Genomic DNA, 20,052 nt, shown 5'->3' with positions numbered 1-20,052 from the left:
TACCCCAAAGGTCATATGTTGGAAACTAGCCAAGTTCTCAAGAGAGAGAAGAAAATGTTTTCTCTGTGAAGTTATCCAGACTGAGCTACTGAGCTCAGTTCCCATAGGAACCAGGAGGCATGTTTAGCCATTTGAAACCTTAAGTCTGCACAGATGACAATAGTGACAGGGAAAGCAAAAGGCTCTGGAGTTCTCAGCTTTGCTCCCACAGATGTCTTACATATTCACCATCTGGTTGGAAACGGCATGGAGTTAAAAGCATTGCAGGCCAGAAATGATGGTACCCCTGATGCTCTGGAGGCTGAAACAAGCTCCAGGCTAAGCCAGGCACCAGTGGTTCACTCCTATAATCCTAGTTGCTCCTAGCCGAAATCTAAAAACTGCAGTTCAAAGCTATCCTGAGCAGAAAAAAATCTAAGACTTTTATGTCCAATTAACTAGCAAAAAGCCAGAAGTAGGAGTGTGGCTCAAATGGTAGAGTGTTAACTATGTGTGAGAGCTGGAGTACAAGCATGCATGTACACACACACACACACACACACACACACACACACACACACACAATAGAGTTTGACGACAGCTTGAGTTACATAGGCCAGTCCAAAGGCAGAAAGGGAAGTGGAAGAAGGATCGCCTGGCTACTGGAATAACTACCCTTGTGTCTGCTTCCATCACCCTGCAAGGCCAGTGAGTTTCAGTATCCTTGGGTCTGCTCTCAACTGAGAACTTGCTACCTAGGATTGCTTTGGTAATTACCTGTCTGACAATTGCTGATAAAACTCATGCCACTTTTCTCTTAGTCCTCACTTGCCATGTTCTAGAGCAGCATGGGATCTGCCTTCTCGCTATATTCCTTCCATTCCTCTACTTTTTAGCTTAGAGAAGAATCCTTTTTGTAGGACCAACCTTTTTCCCGCCCATAATAGGTCTTCCGTTTCCACATTTAGTACATGTGTTATAAGCATAGCGGGGATGGGGCAAATCCTGGCATTATTCCCTTCAAAGCCCAATATTTATTTACTTGTCATATGTTTGTGATATATACCTATGTATGCCATTGTGCTAGGTCCTATGGGGAACCTGAAGAGGGGAAAATAGGAAACACATGAGAACGCATGAAAAATGCAACATGAGAAATGCAACAAGTGCCCAAAGATGCAAAATACTATAGGAAGGAGAGATTTTTCCTAATCTGAGGTAATTTCAGTAAATGCTAATATTTGAACTGGGAAGAACATTCCAAGTAGCTGGAATGGCTATATAATCAGATCAAAAATTTAGTCTATACTATGTGCTGGTCATTGTGCTTATAAATAAACATGTTCAGAAACAGGAAGACATAGGACTTATTAAAATGGTTGACACTGGGTGCTGATGGCTCATGCCTATATTCCTAGCTACTCAAGAGGCTGAGATCCAAGGATTGTAGTTCAGAACTAGCCCTAGCAGGAAAGGCTGTGAGAATCTTATCTCCAATAACCAGAAGTAGAACTGTGGTTCAAAGTGGTAGAGCACTAGCCTTGAGCAAAAGAGTTCAAGGACAGTGCCCAGACCCTGAGTTCAAGCCCTATGATTGACAAAAGAAAAGAAAAGAAAATGATTGAGTAAAGAGAAGAAGCAGTCCCCAGAGGGCCTTAGAAGCCTCATTAGAGAGTTTAGTAAGCCCTCCAATAGCAGTTTAGGACCTTATACATTGGTATATTTAGTATAGAGACAAGCTAAGAGAAGAGAACATAGAGCTAGCTGCTACATCAAGCAGGGGTTAGCCACTCGGGTACTTGCTACTTAATTGGCTTTCCACTTGAATGTTCTTGGAAAAAGAATGGAACCTCATCTTTTTACTCATCCTTCGAACAAACTCTTCATAGGCTTACAGAGAAATCTTCTCAGCCCTCTTTTTCTCTGAATCTAGCTCCAATAGGGTGTCGTGCCTGGCCATATTTAAAAAGTAATAGGCAGTTGAGCTTGAGGGTTTTTTTTTCCCATTGCTTTGAGTCTGAGTGGTTGATATTCAAGGTAAAAAAAAATGAACTACTTCACAATGCTTGAATTTATGCTTTAAGAATGAAAACCAAGGTCATAGGGACAGGTTATACTTCTGAAACTCAAAAAAGCCTTTTTGAGGGTTAGACATCATGTTGCATGCCTGTAATCCCTGCTACTCAGAGAAGAAAGTAGGAGTCTGGCACTGGAAAACGCATGAGACCTTAACACTAAAAACAAAAAGGGCTAGAGGCTTGGGTCAAATGATCCTTGAGTTTATGCCCCAGTATTTTCTCCACCTCAAAAAAATAAAAGGAGGGAGGGGGAGGGAGGGGGAAATCAAGAAAGAAAACAAATCTCTGAGTCTATTGATTTCTTGCTATGAGGTTCAAATGAAAATAAAGTGACCTTGCCTGTTGATGCTTGGTTATTTTTTTTGTGTGTGATTCACTTTATTTCTGCCAGGGAGACAGTCACATAGTAAATTTCATGTGGGTAATAACAATTCTTGACAGAGCTTGGTTATTTCTTATGTCATTTCATCATTCTCATGTCTGTGGATGAGAAATTAAATGTTTCCAAGGGTGCCATCATTGTCAGGGCTGTGAGAAGTGATAGGCTTAGGATTCCTATCTGTTCCTCCCTTTCCTGGGGTTCCTAGCCCTATAAAAGACTGTACTGTCAGCCCTTTGAGGTGAACACAGATATTTGTGATAGGGTTTTGTTTTGCTGGATGAGACACATTTAATTTCTGTGTTTAAACAAAAGCAAACCCTCATTGAAGATTACCAGCTAGCTGGGAGTTGAATGGGAATCCTTTCATTTGATTCTGTTTTGTGGGGGAAATAAATATTTTTGTTTTCTTGGTGAGTGGAGAGTGAGAGGTTACTGTTCTCTGGATTAGATGACATCTAAAGGTAGACATCAGCCTCTCAGGCAAGAAAATCACCTGGAATTCATTAAGTTGTCATAGCAACTCAGTGATGTAACATATTTTCTGCTGCTCTATGGACCAATCAGGCGATGAGGTAGAGCTAATCATTCTTGTTTGCTATGACAGCTTAATTATTTTGAACTTTGTTTTTGCAAACTTCTCCAACCTATAAAGTTGAGCCTATGAATCAGACAGACCTGAGTTAGAATTCTAGTTGTGTCACCTAGTAGCTGTGAGTCCATGTGTCTCTCTAGAGAGTGGAGATGTGTTAAGGGATGGGATTGCAGTCACTCCTACAGGGTTTGTCTTACCTGTTCTGAAGCTATCAGAAGAAGGGAGCAAACCAATAATCCCTGGTTAAGAGAACCTAGTTTCCTGGGTAACTGATGCCTGTGTGTCCAAGTGGGAATTGCCGTGTAGGCAGTAGGCTATTCTTATCAAGCTCCAATAAGCAATTCCCACTGGTTAAACTAGAAATATTACAGTTGAGTAGAACTGTACTATTTCTGTTTGGAGCTACAGGCTGAAACTCTGAGGACTGACTGCTGAGTTTGTTTTTCACTTTGGACAAATGATACCTCTCTGTGCACAGCATTAATCTTCTGAGAATCTCTTAACATACTGACTAGTCTTCAAGTCTCCTCCATCCAACATTTTTGATTAGGATTATAATTCCCAACTTTCCAATAGAGGAAGCGAAAGGGGAGAGAAATCGTGAGAGGGAAAATGTGGTTATCTTGGACCTAGAGACAGTGCTTAGGCCTCCAGATAAAAGGTTAAATTCTGTCCTAAATCATACTTTCTCCCATCTGTCTCTGAAAGCCTCAGTTTCCATATATAGCTACATGGTCCAGTCTTAGCATGTTTTGTTGTTAATTTTGGTTTGGTTTGGTTTGGTTTTGGTTTTGGCAGTACTGAGGTTTGAACTTGAGGCTTCAGGCTTACCATGCAGGTAATTTATTATTTCACCCATACCACTAGTCCTTTTTAGTCTGTGTGTTTTTGAGCTAGGATCTCACTTTTTGGGCCAGTCTGTATCATGATCTTCCTACTTAAACTTCCCTCTATAGCTGGGATGACTACCATGCATCACTCCTGTTCAACTCTAGTCTGAAGGTTTTTTTGTTCAGACTGACATAGTCCTAAAATCCTCCCAGTCTCCTGCATAGCTGGGGTGACAAGTGCACACCACTGCTCCTAGCTGTGTCTTATGAGCTTTTTTTCCTGGGCTTGCCTCAAATCATGATTTTCCTGACATTTGCCTCCTGGATTACAGAGTTAGGCCATTGGTGCTGGGCTTGGTTTGTTTTTTTGGTTTGGTTTTGTTGTTTTCTTGGATGTACTGGAGCTTGAATTCAGAGCCTCACATTTTCTAGGCGGGCAAGCTGCTGCTAAGCTACACCTCCAGCCCTTTTTTTGGCCAGTCTTAGGGCTTGAACTCAGGGACTGAGCACTGTCCTTGGGCTTTCCTTAAGGCTGGAGCTCTACCACTTGAGCCATAGCACCATTTCTGGCTTTTTCTGTGTACATGGTACCAAGGAATTAAACCCAGGTCTTTGTGCATGAGCACTCTTAACCACTAGGCCAAACTCCTGGTCCCTGCACTTATTTTTGAGAGGGTGTCTTGATTCCCCTGAGACATGCCTGGACTAAGATTTCCTTATTTTAGGCTTCCTTTCATAGCTAAGAAGACAGGCATGTTTGTTCCCATTGATTTGTTCCCATTGATTGGAGTCTCATGCCCTTCTTCCTCAGCTGACCCAGAACTGCAGTCTTCCTAACCTAAGCCTCCTAGGAGCTGGTATCACTATGCTCAGTGGTTGGTTGATAAGTGTACCTAATTGGCCTTGACTCTTAAACTACAGTTCTCCTGCCTCAGCCTCTCAAGTGCTAGAATTACAGGCATGACCACCATGCCTGGCAAAGAATACATTTTTAAAAATAGTGACTTTCTGGCGGGGTTGTGGAGAAAAAGGAACCCTACTACACTGCTGGTAGGAATGTAGACTAGTTCAGCCACTCTGGAAAGCAGTGTGGGGGTTCCTTAAAGAACTGAAAATAGACCTTCCCTACGATCCCGCCATACCACTTCTGGGCATATATCCTGAACAGCATGACCCAGGATATTATAAGGACACCTGCTCAGCTATGTTCATCTCTGCACTATTCACAATAGCCAGGCGATGGAAACAATCCAGATGCCCTACTGCAGATGAATGGATACAGAAAATGTGGTATATATACACAATGGAATTCTACATAGCCAACAGACAAGATAAAATAATGGCATTCGCAGGGAAGTGGATGAATCTAGAGCGAATCATGTTGAGTGAGACAAGTCAAGACCTAAGGAACAAAAGGCGCATGGTATCCTTAATATGTGGCTATTAAATCCAAAGAGTACAGGAGCGAGAACTCAATAACTACATACCCAAAGCTATGGACATGGTAATGGAAATATAAACATAACTATATAGACATAAAAACCTATGACTCTGTAGACATAATGTTTTATTTCATAAATTAATATGTTTCTCTGACAAACAAACCCTTAGCCTAATTTTGATTAAGTTCTAAATACTAAGTCCCAGTGATTGTAAATAGAGATTTCCCCCCTTGACCACTTACTTGTTTGTTAAACTTGTCATTTAAAATATGATGTAAAAATCAATGTTAATAAATTCCTTAATGAAAAAAATATGGAAAAAAATAGTGACTTTAAGATTGCGTGAGTATTCAAACTTTGCCTTAGTGGTGTTTATTACTATCATCTATAGACCACTTTTCAATCAGTCTTGGTTGCTTTTGTTTTTCATCTTTTATGCAGATCTGGAGCCCATACAAGCAGCCAGGATGTACTGGAGACCTTGATGGCCGGATTGAAGATGATTCCCGCTGCCTCTACACCCATGAAGAATACATCAGCCTTGTGCTGAATAGTGGGAGTGGCCTGTCCCACGACTATGCCAATCAGTCGGTTCAGGAAGACCCCCGGATGATGGCCTTCTTTGACTCCTTGGTTCGCCGAGAAATTGAGGGCTGGAGTTCTGACTCCGACAGTGACCTCAGTGAAAGTACTATCCTTCAACTCCATGCAGGAGTCAGTGAGCGCTCAGGCTACACCGATTCAGAGTCCTCAGCCTCACTGCCCCGCTCCCCACCTCCCACTGTAGATGAGTCTGCTGATAATGCCTTCCACCTGGGCCCCCTCAGGGTCACCAGCACAAATACTGTGGCACCGACCCCACCAACATCCACGTGTGAGGATGCAGCTTCTCGCCAGCAGCGCCTGTCTGCTCTGAGGCGCTACCAGGATAAACGCCTTCTGGCTCTGTCCAATGAGTCCGATTCTGAAGAGAATGCCTGCGAAGTTGAACTGGACACAGATCTCTTCCCCCGGCCACGGTCACCCAGTCCTGAAGATGAATCCAGCAGCTCCAGCAGCTCTAGCAGTTCGGAGGATGAAGAGGAACTGAATGAGCGCCGAGCCTCCACCCGGCAGCGAAATGCCATGCGTCGACGACAAAAGACACCCCGAGAGGAGAGGCCAAGTGCCCCAATCAAGCCCACAAACACCTACATTGGAGAAGACAACTATGATTACCCCCAGATCAAGGTGGATGACCTTTCTTCCTCCCCGGCCTCCTCCCCTGAGCGGAGTACTTCCGCCCTGGAGATCCAGCCAAACCGAGCATCACCAACTTCCGACATAGAATCTGTTGAGCGAAAAATTTATAAAGCTTACAAATGGCTCCGCTACTCTTATATCTCTTACTCAAATAACAAAGATGGGGAGCCCTCCATTGTGACTGGGGAGGCAGATGAAGGGAGAGCAGGAACCAGCCACAAAGACAACCCAGCCCCTTCTTCTAGTAAGGAAGCCTGTGTAAACACAGCTGTGGCCCAGAGGAACCAAGACTTGCCTCTTGAAGGGCTTAGCAAGGATGGTTTTAAAGAAGGGACTTCCACTAGAAATCCTAGCAATGGCCCAGGTCATGAGCAGAGCAGCCATCCCTGGGCAGAGGTACCAGAGGGCACCTCCGAGGACTCTACCAATGGTGGCTCTCTAGAACACTCTTTTGAAACCAAGAAGCTAAATGGAAAGGCCCTAAGCAAGGCCCTGAGCAGCCAGGCTGAGGAGCCACCCTCTCTTCCAGTATCTAAGCCATCTGGCTCTACTCTTGAAGGGCCTGGCAACCGCCCCAGGACCCAGTCTGATGACAGTGAAGAGAGGAGCCTTGAAACCATCTGTGCCAACCATAACAATGGACGCTTACACCCTTGGCCTCCTTACCCCCACAACAATGGGCAGAACTTTGGGGAACTAGAGGCAGTGGCCTTTTCTTCCCCAGGACACTCCAACACCAACCATGATAACTTGTCTGTGTCAGGAACTCTCCTACACAAAGATTGTTGTGCATCTGAAATGGCCAGTGAGGCCACCAATGCTGGAACAAGAGAGGACCCCACTGACCCCTCAGCCCCAGACAGCAGCCGGGCTGCTTATGGCCACAGTGGCCTCAAAAGGCACCGAGTTGAATTAGAAGACACAGATTCAGAGAATTCCTCCTCAGAGAAAAAATTGAAAACATGATAAATACAAAGGGAAGGCAAACAGCTACAAACAGTAGCATTACAAATTTTATCTTGTTAGTGAACACGGAGGAAAGGAAAAAAGTATTAAAGGCACATAAAACCGGGGCCTAGAATTTTGTGTCTACTGCTGCTCCCTTCTATTCACCATTCACCAGTGGGTTGGAATATCTAGCTAGCTATTGGCTTGTGCTGTGTTGAGGAGCAGATCCATGTGGCTCCTTTCTAGTGAGGCGAGAGCAAGGTTCTGGGAAAGGGAATCCATGTTGGGACGTTTACTTGTTTTGAGTGCATGTGTGCACTGGTGCATGTGAGCCTTTTGTCTCATGATACCTTTCTTTTAGCCATCAGCAAGAACCTGTCAGTCTGTCATTTTTGCCATCTCACCTGTTCACATGCCATAGGGGTTTTGGTATTAATGGTGAATGCTCCATTCAATCAGATTGCACTGCCAGTGAGTTATAGATTTATACTGGGAGAATGCAAAGAGGCCTTCAGTCTATTGGCTATGCTAGAGGGAAAGGCACCATTCCTTTCTTCCAGATTTTCTCCTAGGAACACTTCATTGAACATGTAATGTGCACATACTAAAAGCAAAGCATTTTTTAATGCTAGTGAGAGGTTAGCACTTAAGATCAGATTCAAGAGCACATAGTTCCCTGATAAGTTCTTCTGTGCAAACTGAGTATATGGAGATGTGTGCTGCACAGGGGCCATACAATATGACTACTTGCAGATAACACAATGTAGCCAGTCAGGCACTATGTCAAGGCATGAAATTCAGTTCAAAACCATTTGTCAGTGTTGGTAGGCCTGGTGTCTTTCCTTAGGCTTGCAGTAAAGAGGCTGCGGGGTTCTGACTGATCTCTGCAGAGTGGTAGGCATCTCCCAAGTGACATTCTTAGTAGGTCTGTTAGGAGGCAGAAGGTAGAGGAAGAGGAGTGTCTGGTTTTACTCCTGGCTCCAGAATAGACTCAGTTCTGTTGCAGAATGTAATGATTAAGAAGAAAAAAGACCAAGAAATTTTCAGCTTTGTGTAGTGGTGATTAGCCTTCCTCAAAGAAAGGTTAAGACAGGAAGACTTAGGAATGACCAGGTGTTTTGTTGACATAGATGACACTAAAGGCAGAATACTGGCAAGAAGAGAAAGAACAATAACTTACGTGCAAAGGTGCTAGATAGGTAAGGAGCCCAGTTGAGAATGGCAATAGGGAGATACTAGCACAAGGTTAGTATGGCCTCATTGACCTGTGGGGGCTGAAGAATGAGTGAAATCTAGTGGTGGGGCTGGGTCTGTATGAAAGGAAGGCGATTGGTGTGAGCCAAGAGAAGGTGACCATCGTAGTTTACAAAGGAAGGTGTGCCTAGAACACGTGTGCCATGGTTGGGGTGTGAAGCTCTGGGTTAGCAGGAGATGGAGTATGTGGGGGTGGGGAAGCATACAGTACAACAACTGGACTCTTACTGGGGAAGTGGGACAGTGATTCTGTAATTAATAGTAGAATTACTTTGGATTTGTAATCTAAATGGTTCTATAATTTGTCTTTGACTTTGCTTTTCCAAAAATGTATTAAATTTGAATTTTTTTAATCCTTTATATACAAAAAAAAAAGATATAACCACTCAGTGTGTGTTTCTCTTCCCCTTCTTAGTCAGCATGCCCAGTCCTTACAGTTTGTTTTATTTTAACCTGATCAACAGATAGCCTCCTCCAACTTCTCTAAAGGCAGTCCACATCTTCCTGAAGAAGGGGGTGGAGGGAAAGTGAAGTTCCCTTGGGAACTAGCTGTTGATGTTTATAGTCCCCAAATGCAGAACTTGGTCTTTGATTTTAAAAAAGCCTTTACCTTGTTTTGGTTGCTTAAAAGAGAAGTTCATAATGTTCATAAAGTCAGATTTTATTTTGGTTAATTATAGAAGTCAAGAAGGACTGAGGGGGCATGGCTTAGGTGTTAGAGCTCCTGCCTAAAAGTCAAAGAATATTGGTTTAGAAGGATGCCTTCAATCCTTTAGAGAGATGTGCAGTATTGCAGTTCAGCTGGCCAGGAGATAGAGGCCCCAGGACATACCCACTGAGTATCTGGGATATTGTATTAATTTTAGGTGCCTCACATCTTATGTGTGTGATCTGGGTACTGAACCCCTGGCCCGGACCACTGTTACAGACCCTCTGCCAGCACCATTGTAGAATTGAGCTCCCATGATAAGAATTTTCCCTAGCAGGGCAGAGAGCACTGATTAGATGTGTAACTATTTGGAAGTGCATCTTCTATTTTCCTGTCCCCCAACATCCTATACATAAAGTTTTCAAGTGGCAGGTTCAGATAGCTCAAACCCTTTCTCTACACTTTATTTCCACCTGATTTTGTAAATTATTCTTGTGGACAGCAGGTAAATGAGTTATATAAGTTGTTGGCTTGGGGCAGGTAAAAAAGTTATATAAGTTGTTGGCTTGGGGCAAATGAAGTTGGCAACTGTGAACAATTTAATAAGCCTGAGAGTCTCTTGTTGTCTGTCAAGGTGCCTTCCTCTGCTGGCCTTACCTCCCCACCACCCGCCTCTCCTCACCCAGCAAGGCCAACTCCTCTCTTGTGTATATGCAAATAAACTGTTATTCACTTGTCCCGTCCTCTTCTCTTCCCGGAAAATTTGGTTGCTTAAATACTCCTTCTCCTTTCCTTTGTTGTTTTCATTCTTGGAAATTTGATTCTAAGCCATGCTGAACAGTTGAGACAAATTCCACATGTATGACCATAGTAATTGCCATATCTAGGTATTGGGACAAAGGCTACACACCTAACAACAAAAGTAAGGTGGGTTGGTAGTGAGTACTTGGTTTGGTTTGTCAGGCTGTGAAGGGACTCAAATGAGTTGGAATTTCAGGAGCCTTGCAGGGAAGGGACAGAGCCACCAGCACCTACCCCCCTCCTGTCCCCAACTTTAGCATGTGTTCTGGTATTTCCAAATATCAAATTGCTTTTCCTGACCTGTCCCAAGCACAACTTTCAAATGTTTTTTTTCTTTTAATGATGTTTTGAGACAGGCTCTTGTTATGTAGCCCATGCTGACTCTGGCAGGGGAGGGGATGGGACTCTTACCTATTATCTCCTACCAAAAAGTTCTTGTCAACTAAGACTCTTGTCAGGGAAAGAATTCCAAAGTAAAACTCATTCCTTCCACCACTACCCCCCCCCCTTTTTTTTGCACCAGTACTAGAGCTTGAACTTAAAGCCTGGGTACTATCCCTTAGCTTTTTGGCCCAAGATTAGTGCACAACCACTTAAGACACAGCTCTGTTTCTGGCTTTTGGATGATTAATTGGAGCCTCCCAGACTTTCTGGCCAAGACTGGCTTTGAATCTTGATCCTCAGATTTTAGCTTCCTGAGTAGCTAGAATCATATGCCTGTCATTCCCCTCCTCCTCTTTAAAAAAAAAAAAATTTGATTGTAAAGGTGATGTACAGAGAGATGACAGTTACAAAAGGTAGTTCATTTCTTGTCAAACTGTTACCCCCCCCTCATTTTCTCCCACTTTCCATACCCCTTCCCTCGCCACATAATTTCCTTTTGACCTAAGCAAAATTGTGTGCTTGAATGGAAATACCAAAGTAGAGGAAGACTTGCCTCCCTCCAGGGGCTTTGGCTTTGAAGGGGGGGGCGGTATTTTTGAGGTAAAATAAAATAGCCTGTGCTCTCTTAGAGTGGCTTCAAACTTGCCATCTCCCTGCCTTAGCCTCTTGAGTGCTGGGATTACAGGCATACACTACCATACCCAACTTCACAATACTGGCTTTGGACAAGCTATACAGTTTCTTGATGTGTGGAATATTGTTGAAGTTTTTCAAAGAACCAGTGCTACTTGTGTGGAAAAGAGTATAATGAAAATCTGATCACTCTGTACTCCAGTTGTACTGCATTGTTAATACAAAGGTTAGTAAGATGCTTCTCAGGATTGAAGCAGGGGCGAAGATAAGCTTCATGTATCCCTACATAATATGGTCAGGGCAAGCAAGAGAAATTGCTTGATTCATAACAGGATTCAATTGGATTGCAGAAGGATCCTTCAGAGCTCATCATGCAAGGAAGTGGGCTATGTAGTATTTCAAATGGCTGAAGTTGAGAAATCCTTTATTTCATGGGCCAAGTGGTAATGGAGCATTCCACTTGACCTTTGAAAGACGAGAAAATGGTAAGATATTCAGTTGCCCAAGTGGAGTCCTTAGGCTGGAGAGAAGTCTGATCATGTAGGGAAATTGGGATGGAAGACTATAGTGGGAGAAATGCATGAGATGGGTTCTTCTAAAGCTAGCATTCAACATGGCTTGCAACTGTCCTCTAGACAGCAGAGCTAAATTTTTAATGGGAGTCAATAAAAGTGCAAAAAAATTCTCTGCAGGTCTTGTTACTAGAATGCATAAATATGAAAAAAAAAACAAACTTGTGACTAGAACACTGGCTAGTGTAACATGTACCCCAAGCAGGTACATGTGTTACTATCCATTATTGACATAGGTTTCCATAAGATAGCATCTCCCTGTTTAATTAGTTCTAAGCTAGCTGGTGACTCAATGTAGAGCTTGCCCCTATATCTTTATTTTATTTACCTTATTTTCATGTCTCAGAGTTGATGTTTTCTAACATTTCTAGACTCCCCACCTTTAATAGACCTATGAATGGAAATATCTTGAACTGACAAGATTGGGATTTTCTACTGGTTCTTCAGTGATACTTTACTACTGCTGCCTGTGACCTGGCAAGACACCTATAACTCTTGTTAGTACTATGAAATGAATCTACTCAAAAATGTGATTTCTTCCATTCTAACACCTACCTGTATGTGTTTGCCCCTGGAGATCAGAAGACTGTGATGAGATTTTGGTTTTAGGGGGTTTTTTCCCCTCAGTTGTGAGGCTTGAACTTGGGGCCTGAGCATTGTCCCTGAACTCTTTTGCTCAAAGCTAGTGCTCTAACTGGGTGCTGGTGGCTCATACCTATAATCCTAGCTATTCAGGAGGCTGAAATCTGAGAATCACAGTGGCTCAAGTGGTAAAGTTCATTAGCTCAAGGACAGTGTCCAGGCCCAGAGCTCAAGCCCCACAACTGAACAAAACAACAAAAAACCCAAAAAGCTTGTGCTCTACAACTTTGAGCCATAGCTCCACTTCTGGTTTTCTGGTGGTTAATTGGAGGTCAGAGTATCACATCCTTTCCTGTCCAGCCTGACTTTGAACAATGATTCTCAGATCCAGTCTTCCTAGCAGCTAGGGTTATAGGCCTGAACCACCAGCACCCAGTGGGGTTTTTGTTCTTTTTTTTTTTTTTTCAGTGTTGGAGAGCAAACTCAAGCAAGCATTTCACCACTGAGCTATATCTCAGGCGTTTTTGTTTTGGAGAAAGTTATCTTTCTTTGTACCCCAGGCTGGCCTCAAATTCATCATCCAGTTTCCATCAACCAGGTACTGGGATAATAGATTCATACTTCTGCACCTGGCTGCATTCTCACTCTTGACACATCTATAATGCCCACCAGAACATTTGGTGGGACGCCAGTGTTTTTGGCAAATGTACTCTGCTCAAAGCCTCTACATACTCTGTAAAAGAGTGCAAGAGTCCCTGACTAATCTGCTTGCCAGGGGACTGTGTAAAAAAATATATATATATGTATGCATATATATAACACAAATGAGCTATATAAGATACATACATAATAGAAATTATACATATTCATAAATAATATACAGCATAGGAATTTTGCTGTCATTGTCACATCCTTTCTTTTTCTTTTTTTAATTCCTGATATACTACCAATGTGCACTTAGAAGGTCTTTGTTGGATGGGATCTGCCAAAGAATATGTCACGTAAGTCCTCCTTCAGAGAAAGAATTTACTGTTTATTTGCACATCTTAATCTGAAACCATAGGAAAAGAGCAAGCTATTTCCCAATGTAGATAACTTGACAGAGCCGAGTTTGAGGCCTTTGGCACCACTTCTGACTTGGAGAGCCAACTCTTGTCTGAGAACGGGGGACCTTAAAAAAAAGAAAGGCAGGCCTGTCTGCCAGAGGCCGCACAGAACCTTTCTACAGGGGTTGGAATTAGTGAAAGACTTAATATGGTGGTGCTGGAGATGGCCTACCTAGACCTCAAGAGCTGGGACCACAAACGTCTCTGGCCTTCAGGCTTGAAATGCTTTGTCCTGGCACTGAGCCATTCCAAGAACCAGCAAAGGGGTAAGCTGTGGAAAATTCCCTATGTGCCAAAGAAAAGTGTTGACCAGAGTTTTCCATGCAGAATTGGGGTATATATGTGGAATACTTGTGTGTGTGTGTGCTGGGTGCTGTCCCTGAGCTACTTTTCCTCAAAGCTAGTGTTCACAGCTTCACTTCTGGTTTTTTCTAGTTAATTGGAGATAAGAGTTTCAAGGACTTTAAAGCCCAGGTTGGCTTTGAACTGTGATCCTCACTCAGATCTCAGCCTCCGAGAAGCTAGGATTACAGGCATGAGCCATCAGTGCCTGTTGTGGAATACTTTTAAGATCTGACTGAAGAAGAGGCTAAATCAAGATGGTATGGTTGCTCACACCTGTAATCCCAGATACTCTGGAAGCAGAAATTGGGAGAAACTCAGTTTGAGACCAGCAAAAAGTGAGATCCCATCACGACAAAATAAATCTGGGCGTGATAGCATAGACAGTGATTTCAGCTCTACAGAGTTAGTAAGAATCAAGCAAAATGTGAGATCCTATCCAAAAATACCTAAAGCATAAAGGTCCAGATATGAGGATCAACTGCTAGACTGATAAAACATCTGCCCAGCAAGCATGAGGCCCGCAAGTTCAAATCCCAGTATGAGGGTGGTCATAGACCCTGAGTTCAAATCTCAATATAGGGCAGGGAAGGTTCATAAAAACCAGCAAGGAAGGGGCTGGAAGTTGGCCTACTGGTAGAGTACTTGCCTAGCATGCACAAAGACCCGGGTTTGATTCCTTGGTACCACATACATAGAAAAAGCCGGAAATGGTGCTGTGGCTCAGGTGGTAGAGCTCTAACCTTGAGAAAGCCCAAGGACAGTGCTCAGACCCTGAGTTCAAGCCCAAGACTGGCAAAAAAAAAAAACAAAAAAACAAACAGCAAATCTGAATAGGCCAAAGGGAAGTTCATTGCTGGTCTGGATTGGCAATGTTGAAGGCCATGTATTATTGGGAGTGAACAGTAGAGAAATATGAAGGGAGGAATTTACATTACTGGTGGAAAAGAGGCAATAGTTTTACATTTAAGGTCAAAGCACTTTTGCCAGCTGTGGTAGCTCACGCCTGTAATCCTAGCTACTCAGGAGGCTGAGATCTGAGGATCAAAGTTCAAAGCCAGCCTGGGCACAAAAGGACCTGAGACTCTTGTCTCCAGTTAACCTCTAGAAAAGGGGAAGTAGGGTTTGGCTCAAGGGTAGAGCCCAAGGGACAGCGCTCAGGCTGAATTCAAGCCCCAGGACCAACATCCCCCTACCCCACCCCCAAAAATGTCAAAGCACTTTTGAACTGACTGGAAGAGAGCAGTGGGTAGCTCCATCCACCACTTCTGCTCCATTTCAGAAATGGACCAAAGTGAGTTAGTGGGGGCCTGGCCTCTGAGGCTAATATCCTCCTTTTGCTGCTTCCTGGACCAGGTTGCTGATTCCCACCCTTAGCAAGTATGACTCCAGCTAGGGCTTTGATCTCTGCAGGCCACATTAGCAAGGAATAGCAAATGGCCTATAAAGAGGAAGGTGGAATTGAGCAGAGGTTGTTTTTTTTGTTGTTGTTGTTGGTTTTTTTTTACAAAAGCCCTGCATCCTCAGGGCCTACCAACTCTCTCCTACCAACTCTGACCACTCCCCAAGCTGTTGAATGCCCTTCTGATGTTTCAGCATCTGGGAGTGAATAAATCCTTTAGATGACTTTCAGAAACCAGCAATAAACTTGCTGGGGACTGTAAGAAGAGATAAAAGGGACTAGAGGGTGAAGTTGAATTCTTTGGAGTTTTAGGTATACAGGGGCTTAAGAATGGGAGAAGACCTTTCAAGTTGTAAGAAAGAGCCAGAAGAAGAAAGGACGAGTTTTAAGAGGAATATATGTAGTTGCAAATCCAAACCATCATTCTCTTCTTGACTGCTGGGTCAAGGTAAGATCTTTCTCCTGAAGTAGCAAAATAAGCAACTTGTATCGTGTGTGTGTGTGTGTGTGTGTGTGTGTGTGTGTGTGTGTGTGTGTGTGTGTGCCAGTTCTAGAGCTTGAATTCATTTCTCCTGAAGTAGCAAAATAAGCAACTTGTATCGTGTGTGTGTGTGTGTGTGTGTGTGTGTGTGTGTGTGTGTGTGTGTGTGTGTGTATATATACCAGTTCTAGAGCTTGAATTCATGGCCTGGGTTCTGTTCTTTAGCTTTTTTACTCAAGGCAAGTACTTTACCATTTAAGCCACAGCTCTTCACCCAGATTTTTTCCTGGAGAACTGGAGATAAAGATCTCACACTTTTCTTGCCTAGGATGGTTTCGAACTGAATCCTCTGAGCCCAGCTTCCTGAATAGCTAGGATGACAGGTGTGAGCCACCAGTACCTAGCTTCCCATTATCTTTCTTGCTTTCCTTCTTCCAGCCCTATGAGCAGACAGCTCAGCAGCCTAGGTTGTTAGGAGGTTAAGTGTAAGGAAAACTATCGCCCAGCTCACACATCTGATCACTTACCAAGCCGGGTTACCCGAACTCTTCCTCTCTGTCCTTAGGGTGACATTGCAGCTCAATACAGACTCAGCTACCCAGTTTCTCCAGGCTACTTCTGTTGTTCAAATTCCCCAGTTGAAGAAGGTGGCTGGGCACCATTCTCTGAAGGGCAGTGGAATCAGAGGGTGAAAATGAAGAGGGATTTCTGCACTGTGCTTGGGTCTTATGCCCCTAAACCCTACCTGCCATGCCACATCTTGCCCATTTCTAGGGGTTGATCTTCCTTCTCTGTCACTTCTCAGTCCCAGCAAAGAGAAACTGGCAAACATATTCCAATTTCACAAATTGTCTCCTAGAACTCTTAACCCCTTTCTGGTTTCAAGAAATTCACACACCCCACTCCCCCTAACATACACACTGCCCCCTGCTCTGAGTCAGGACTCAATTGCTTTAGAAGAGCATAAGTAATGAGTCATGGAAAGACAAGGGACTTGAAGGACTGAGGGAGGATCCTGGATAACACAACAGAAGGAAGAAAGCGGCCTTTGGCCATTTAAACTAGAGAGGGGTTGGTGTGTGACTCAGTGATAGAGCATGTGATTAATTTACACCGGACCCTGGATTCCATCCCAGCACCAAAACAATAAAATAATAATGATGATTAATAATAATAAAACCAGAAAGACAGGTAAACTCTCTGCTTGTGACATGGGTCAAGTCAGTTAACTCTTCTTAACCTGAGTTTTTCACACCCAGTTGAGATGAGGCTTGCCTTGTAAAAACATATAGAGATCCTCCCATGATGTCCAGCCTGCAAAAGGTACTGGATAAAAAGATCCGATGTAGCAGGTTGCCATGGCTCATGCCTGTAATCCTAGCTACTCAGGAAGCTGAAATCTGAGAATCTTGGTTCAAAGCCAGCTGGGGCACAAAAGTCGGTGAGACTCTTATCTCTAACCACTAGAAAACCAAAAGTGGTGCTGTGGCTCAAGGGGTAGGGCAGCCACCTTGAGCTGAAGAACTCAGGGACAACACCTAGGCCCAGAGTTCAAGTCCCATGACCAACAACAACAACAACAAAACCTGATGTTATTGTTATCTCATACAGCTCTATCTTCTTTTAGGTACAGTTACCTGTTGACCTTTGGTCCCGCTGTCTACCATGCTGCTATTAAGCTAAACACTGGAGACAAATAAAGGTAGAGCTTCCGGTGAGTTCTCTAAAAATATCATCTTCTCTCCCTCCCCTCTTAGCATTTCTGAGAGTGTATGTGGAAATGAAGCTCAACGCTGAGAAATCAGGGTTTCTTTTGTGTCCTAAATACCCAGAGTAAAGAAAGCCACAGAAGGCAGTCCACAGAACTAGTTTAAAAACCAGAAACTGTGAGGGGGGAAAATGTGGCCACAGCAGGGGGGGGAGGGAACCCTAGACCCTCAGCCTCTGCTTCCCCTGCCAGCTGCCAGTAACCTTCCCTGTGACGGTATGATGATACACAGAGACATCCAGATCCTGCCTCGTTCACTCTAGTGGCAGTCTTAAGGAACAGGACTATGGCTTTCATTAAGAAAAGCCTACCATGAGAAATCCAAACTCAGGAAACCAAAATGAGGACCCTGAAATTTATATTACATACGAATGAATCCTTTGCCAAAGACTTGATGACAGCCCCGAGCCAGACATGTGAAGAAGCAGCCTGGGTGGAGGGTTGAAGGGTGGCTCTGAGGAAGAACTCAAAGAAGCCTTTCCAGAGGACTTTGGTGACAAGATGGCTGATCATCCCCACATATAGGGCCTTAGCTCAGGGAAGAAATGCTTGGGCATTTCTATACAGGAGGATTTTAGTCTTTCTGGGAAGCTGTCAGCTGTCAGAGGAAAGAGTTCTCTGTGTCATTTCAATTCTCCCTCTCCTTCCCTTCCCTGGTAATCCTGAGGGCAGGGAGAGTTCCAGGAACCAGTTCCTTCCTCATATGTCTCCCCAGTTACAAATCACAAACACGGTCATCAGAGCTCTTTGCACCCAAGAGTTATGGGAAGTTTGTGGGAGGTTTTCTATTTAAAATTTTAACCCAGGGGGCCAGGAGTTTGGCCTAGTGGTAGAGTGCTTGCCTAGCATGCACGAAGATCCAGGTTCGATTCCTCGGTATCACATACATTAAAAAAAAAAAAGCCGGAAATGGTACTGAGGCTCAAGTGGTAGAGCTCTAGCCTTGAGAAAGTCCAAGGACAGTGCTCAGGCCCTGAGCTCAAGGACTGGCCAAAAAAAAAAAAATTAACCCAGGAGAGTTATAGAACAGCCTCACTTAGAACCCGGAAATAGCTCCACGATTCTTGCTTAGCAAGAATGAGGCCCTGGGTTCCAATTTCTGCAATACATACAGCACACACGTATACACTTCTCACTAAGACTAGAACATTTCAAAGGAGTCAATGCCAGGAGCGGGTGGCTCATGCCTATAATGCTAGCTACTAAGTAGGCTGAGATTTGAGGCTTCTGGTTCAAAGCCAGCCCAGGCAAGAAAGTTCATGAGACTCTTTATCTCCAATAAACTACACAAGAAAAGCCAGAAGTGGCACTGTGGCTCAAGTGATAGAGTACTAATCTTGAACAAAAGCAGCTTAGGGACAGCACCTAAGTTCTGAGTTCAAGCCCTAGGACTGAAACACACACACACACACACAGAGACTAAGCACTAAAAACACAATACCATGTATTCATGTGAAAAACTACATGCACACAACATATAATAACTTCATAAACAGAAAACAAAGGATACAAAGGGTATATATATATATACATATATATTATATACACAGTAGCTGTTGCTCTGTAAGAAAGATAAGAATAGATACATAAATCTAGAGAAGAGGGAACCACACAAGGCTTGTACATGATGTTCACAGCAGAATTACTTTTACCACTCAGAAAGCAAACAACCCAAATATCCATCAACTGATGATCAACAAAATGTCATATAGCCTTGCATGATTCCATGTCATCATAAAAAGAAATGAAGTACTGACTCATTCTATAAAAGTATGAATTTTGTAAACATTATGTTGAGGGAAAGAAGAAAGTTAAAGAAGACCATATGTTGTATGATTCTATTTACATGAAATATCCAGAATAGGAAAATCTATAGAACCAAAAAATAGATTAAGTTTGTCTAGATTGAAAAGGGAATGGCTAATGGATATGGAGTTTTGTCTGGGGGTGATGAAAATGTTCTAAATCGAGATGTAGTAATGGTTGTATAACCCAGTAAACATACTCAGAACCATTGTCTTGTATACTTTACATGGGTGTATTTTATGGCATACAAATTATATTACAATAAAGTTATTTAAGAAAGCAAGGCACAGGGGCCGGGAGTTTGGCCTAGTGGTAGAGTGCTTGCCTAGCATGCACAAAGACCTGGGTTCGATTCCTCGATACCACATACATAGAAAAAAAAAAAACAGAAGTGGTGCTGAGGCTCAAGTGGTAGAGCTTTAGCCTTGAGAAAGTCCAAGGACAGAGTTCAGGCTCTGAGCTCAAGCCCAAGACTGGCAAAAAAAAAAAAGAAAGCCAGGTACAGTGGCTTAAGCCTTTATTCCTAGTCCCTCCCAAGGGGAGAGATCAGGGATCCCAGTTCAAAGCCACCCTGACCAAAAAGAAGTTCAAAAGATTTTGTCTCAACTAGTAGCTGGGTGTGTTGGCACATACCTATTATCCCAGCTGTGAAGGAAGTAGGATGATTAGATGCAAGGACAAACACCTGACATCCCCAACCATGTAGGGATGTATAAATAGGAGGATCATAGTCCAGACTGGCCTGGGCATAAAACAAGACTGTACATCAAAGATAACCA

General features: G+C 43.4%; 1 protein-coding gene across 2 annotated transcripts in view; it reads left to right on the top strand.

The window, feature by feature from the left end:
• The window catches only part of Dcaf5 (DDB1 and CUL4 associated factor 5), a 90,766-nt gene extending 80,627 nt beyond the window's left edge, over positions 1–10,139 (top strand). For both annotated transcript variants that reach the window (XM_090344350.1, XM_090344351.1), the window contains exon 9: positions 5,745–10,139. In XM_090344350.1, the coding sequence (XP_090200476.1) occupies positions 5,745–7,511 (1,767 nt within the window). In that variant the 3' untranslated portion in view covers positions 7,512–10,139. The remainder of the gene's footprint in view (positions 1–5,744) is intronic.
• Positions 10,140–20,052: the final 9,913 nt, after the last annotated feature.

The sequence above is a fragment of the Megascapheus bottae genome, chromosome 14 (genome assembly GCF_031878675.1).
Source record: "Megascapheus bottae isolate mThoBot1 chromosome 14, mThoBot2.hap1, whole genome shotgun sequence".
In the NCBI taxonomy this organism is placed as follows: domain Eukaryota; kingdom Metazoa; phylum Chordata; class Mammalia; order Rodentia; family Geomyidae; genus Megascapheus; species Megascapheus bottae.
Note: the sequence above shows the minus strand (reverse complement) of the source record. Positions and strands in the feature narration are given on the sequence as shown.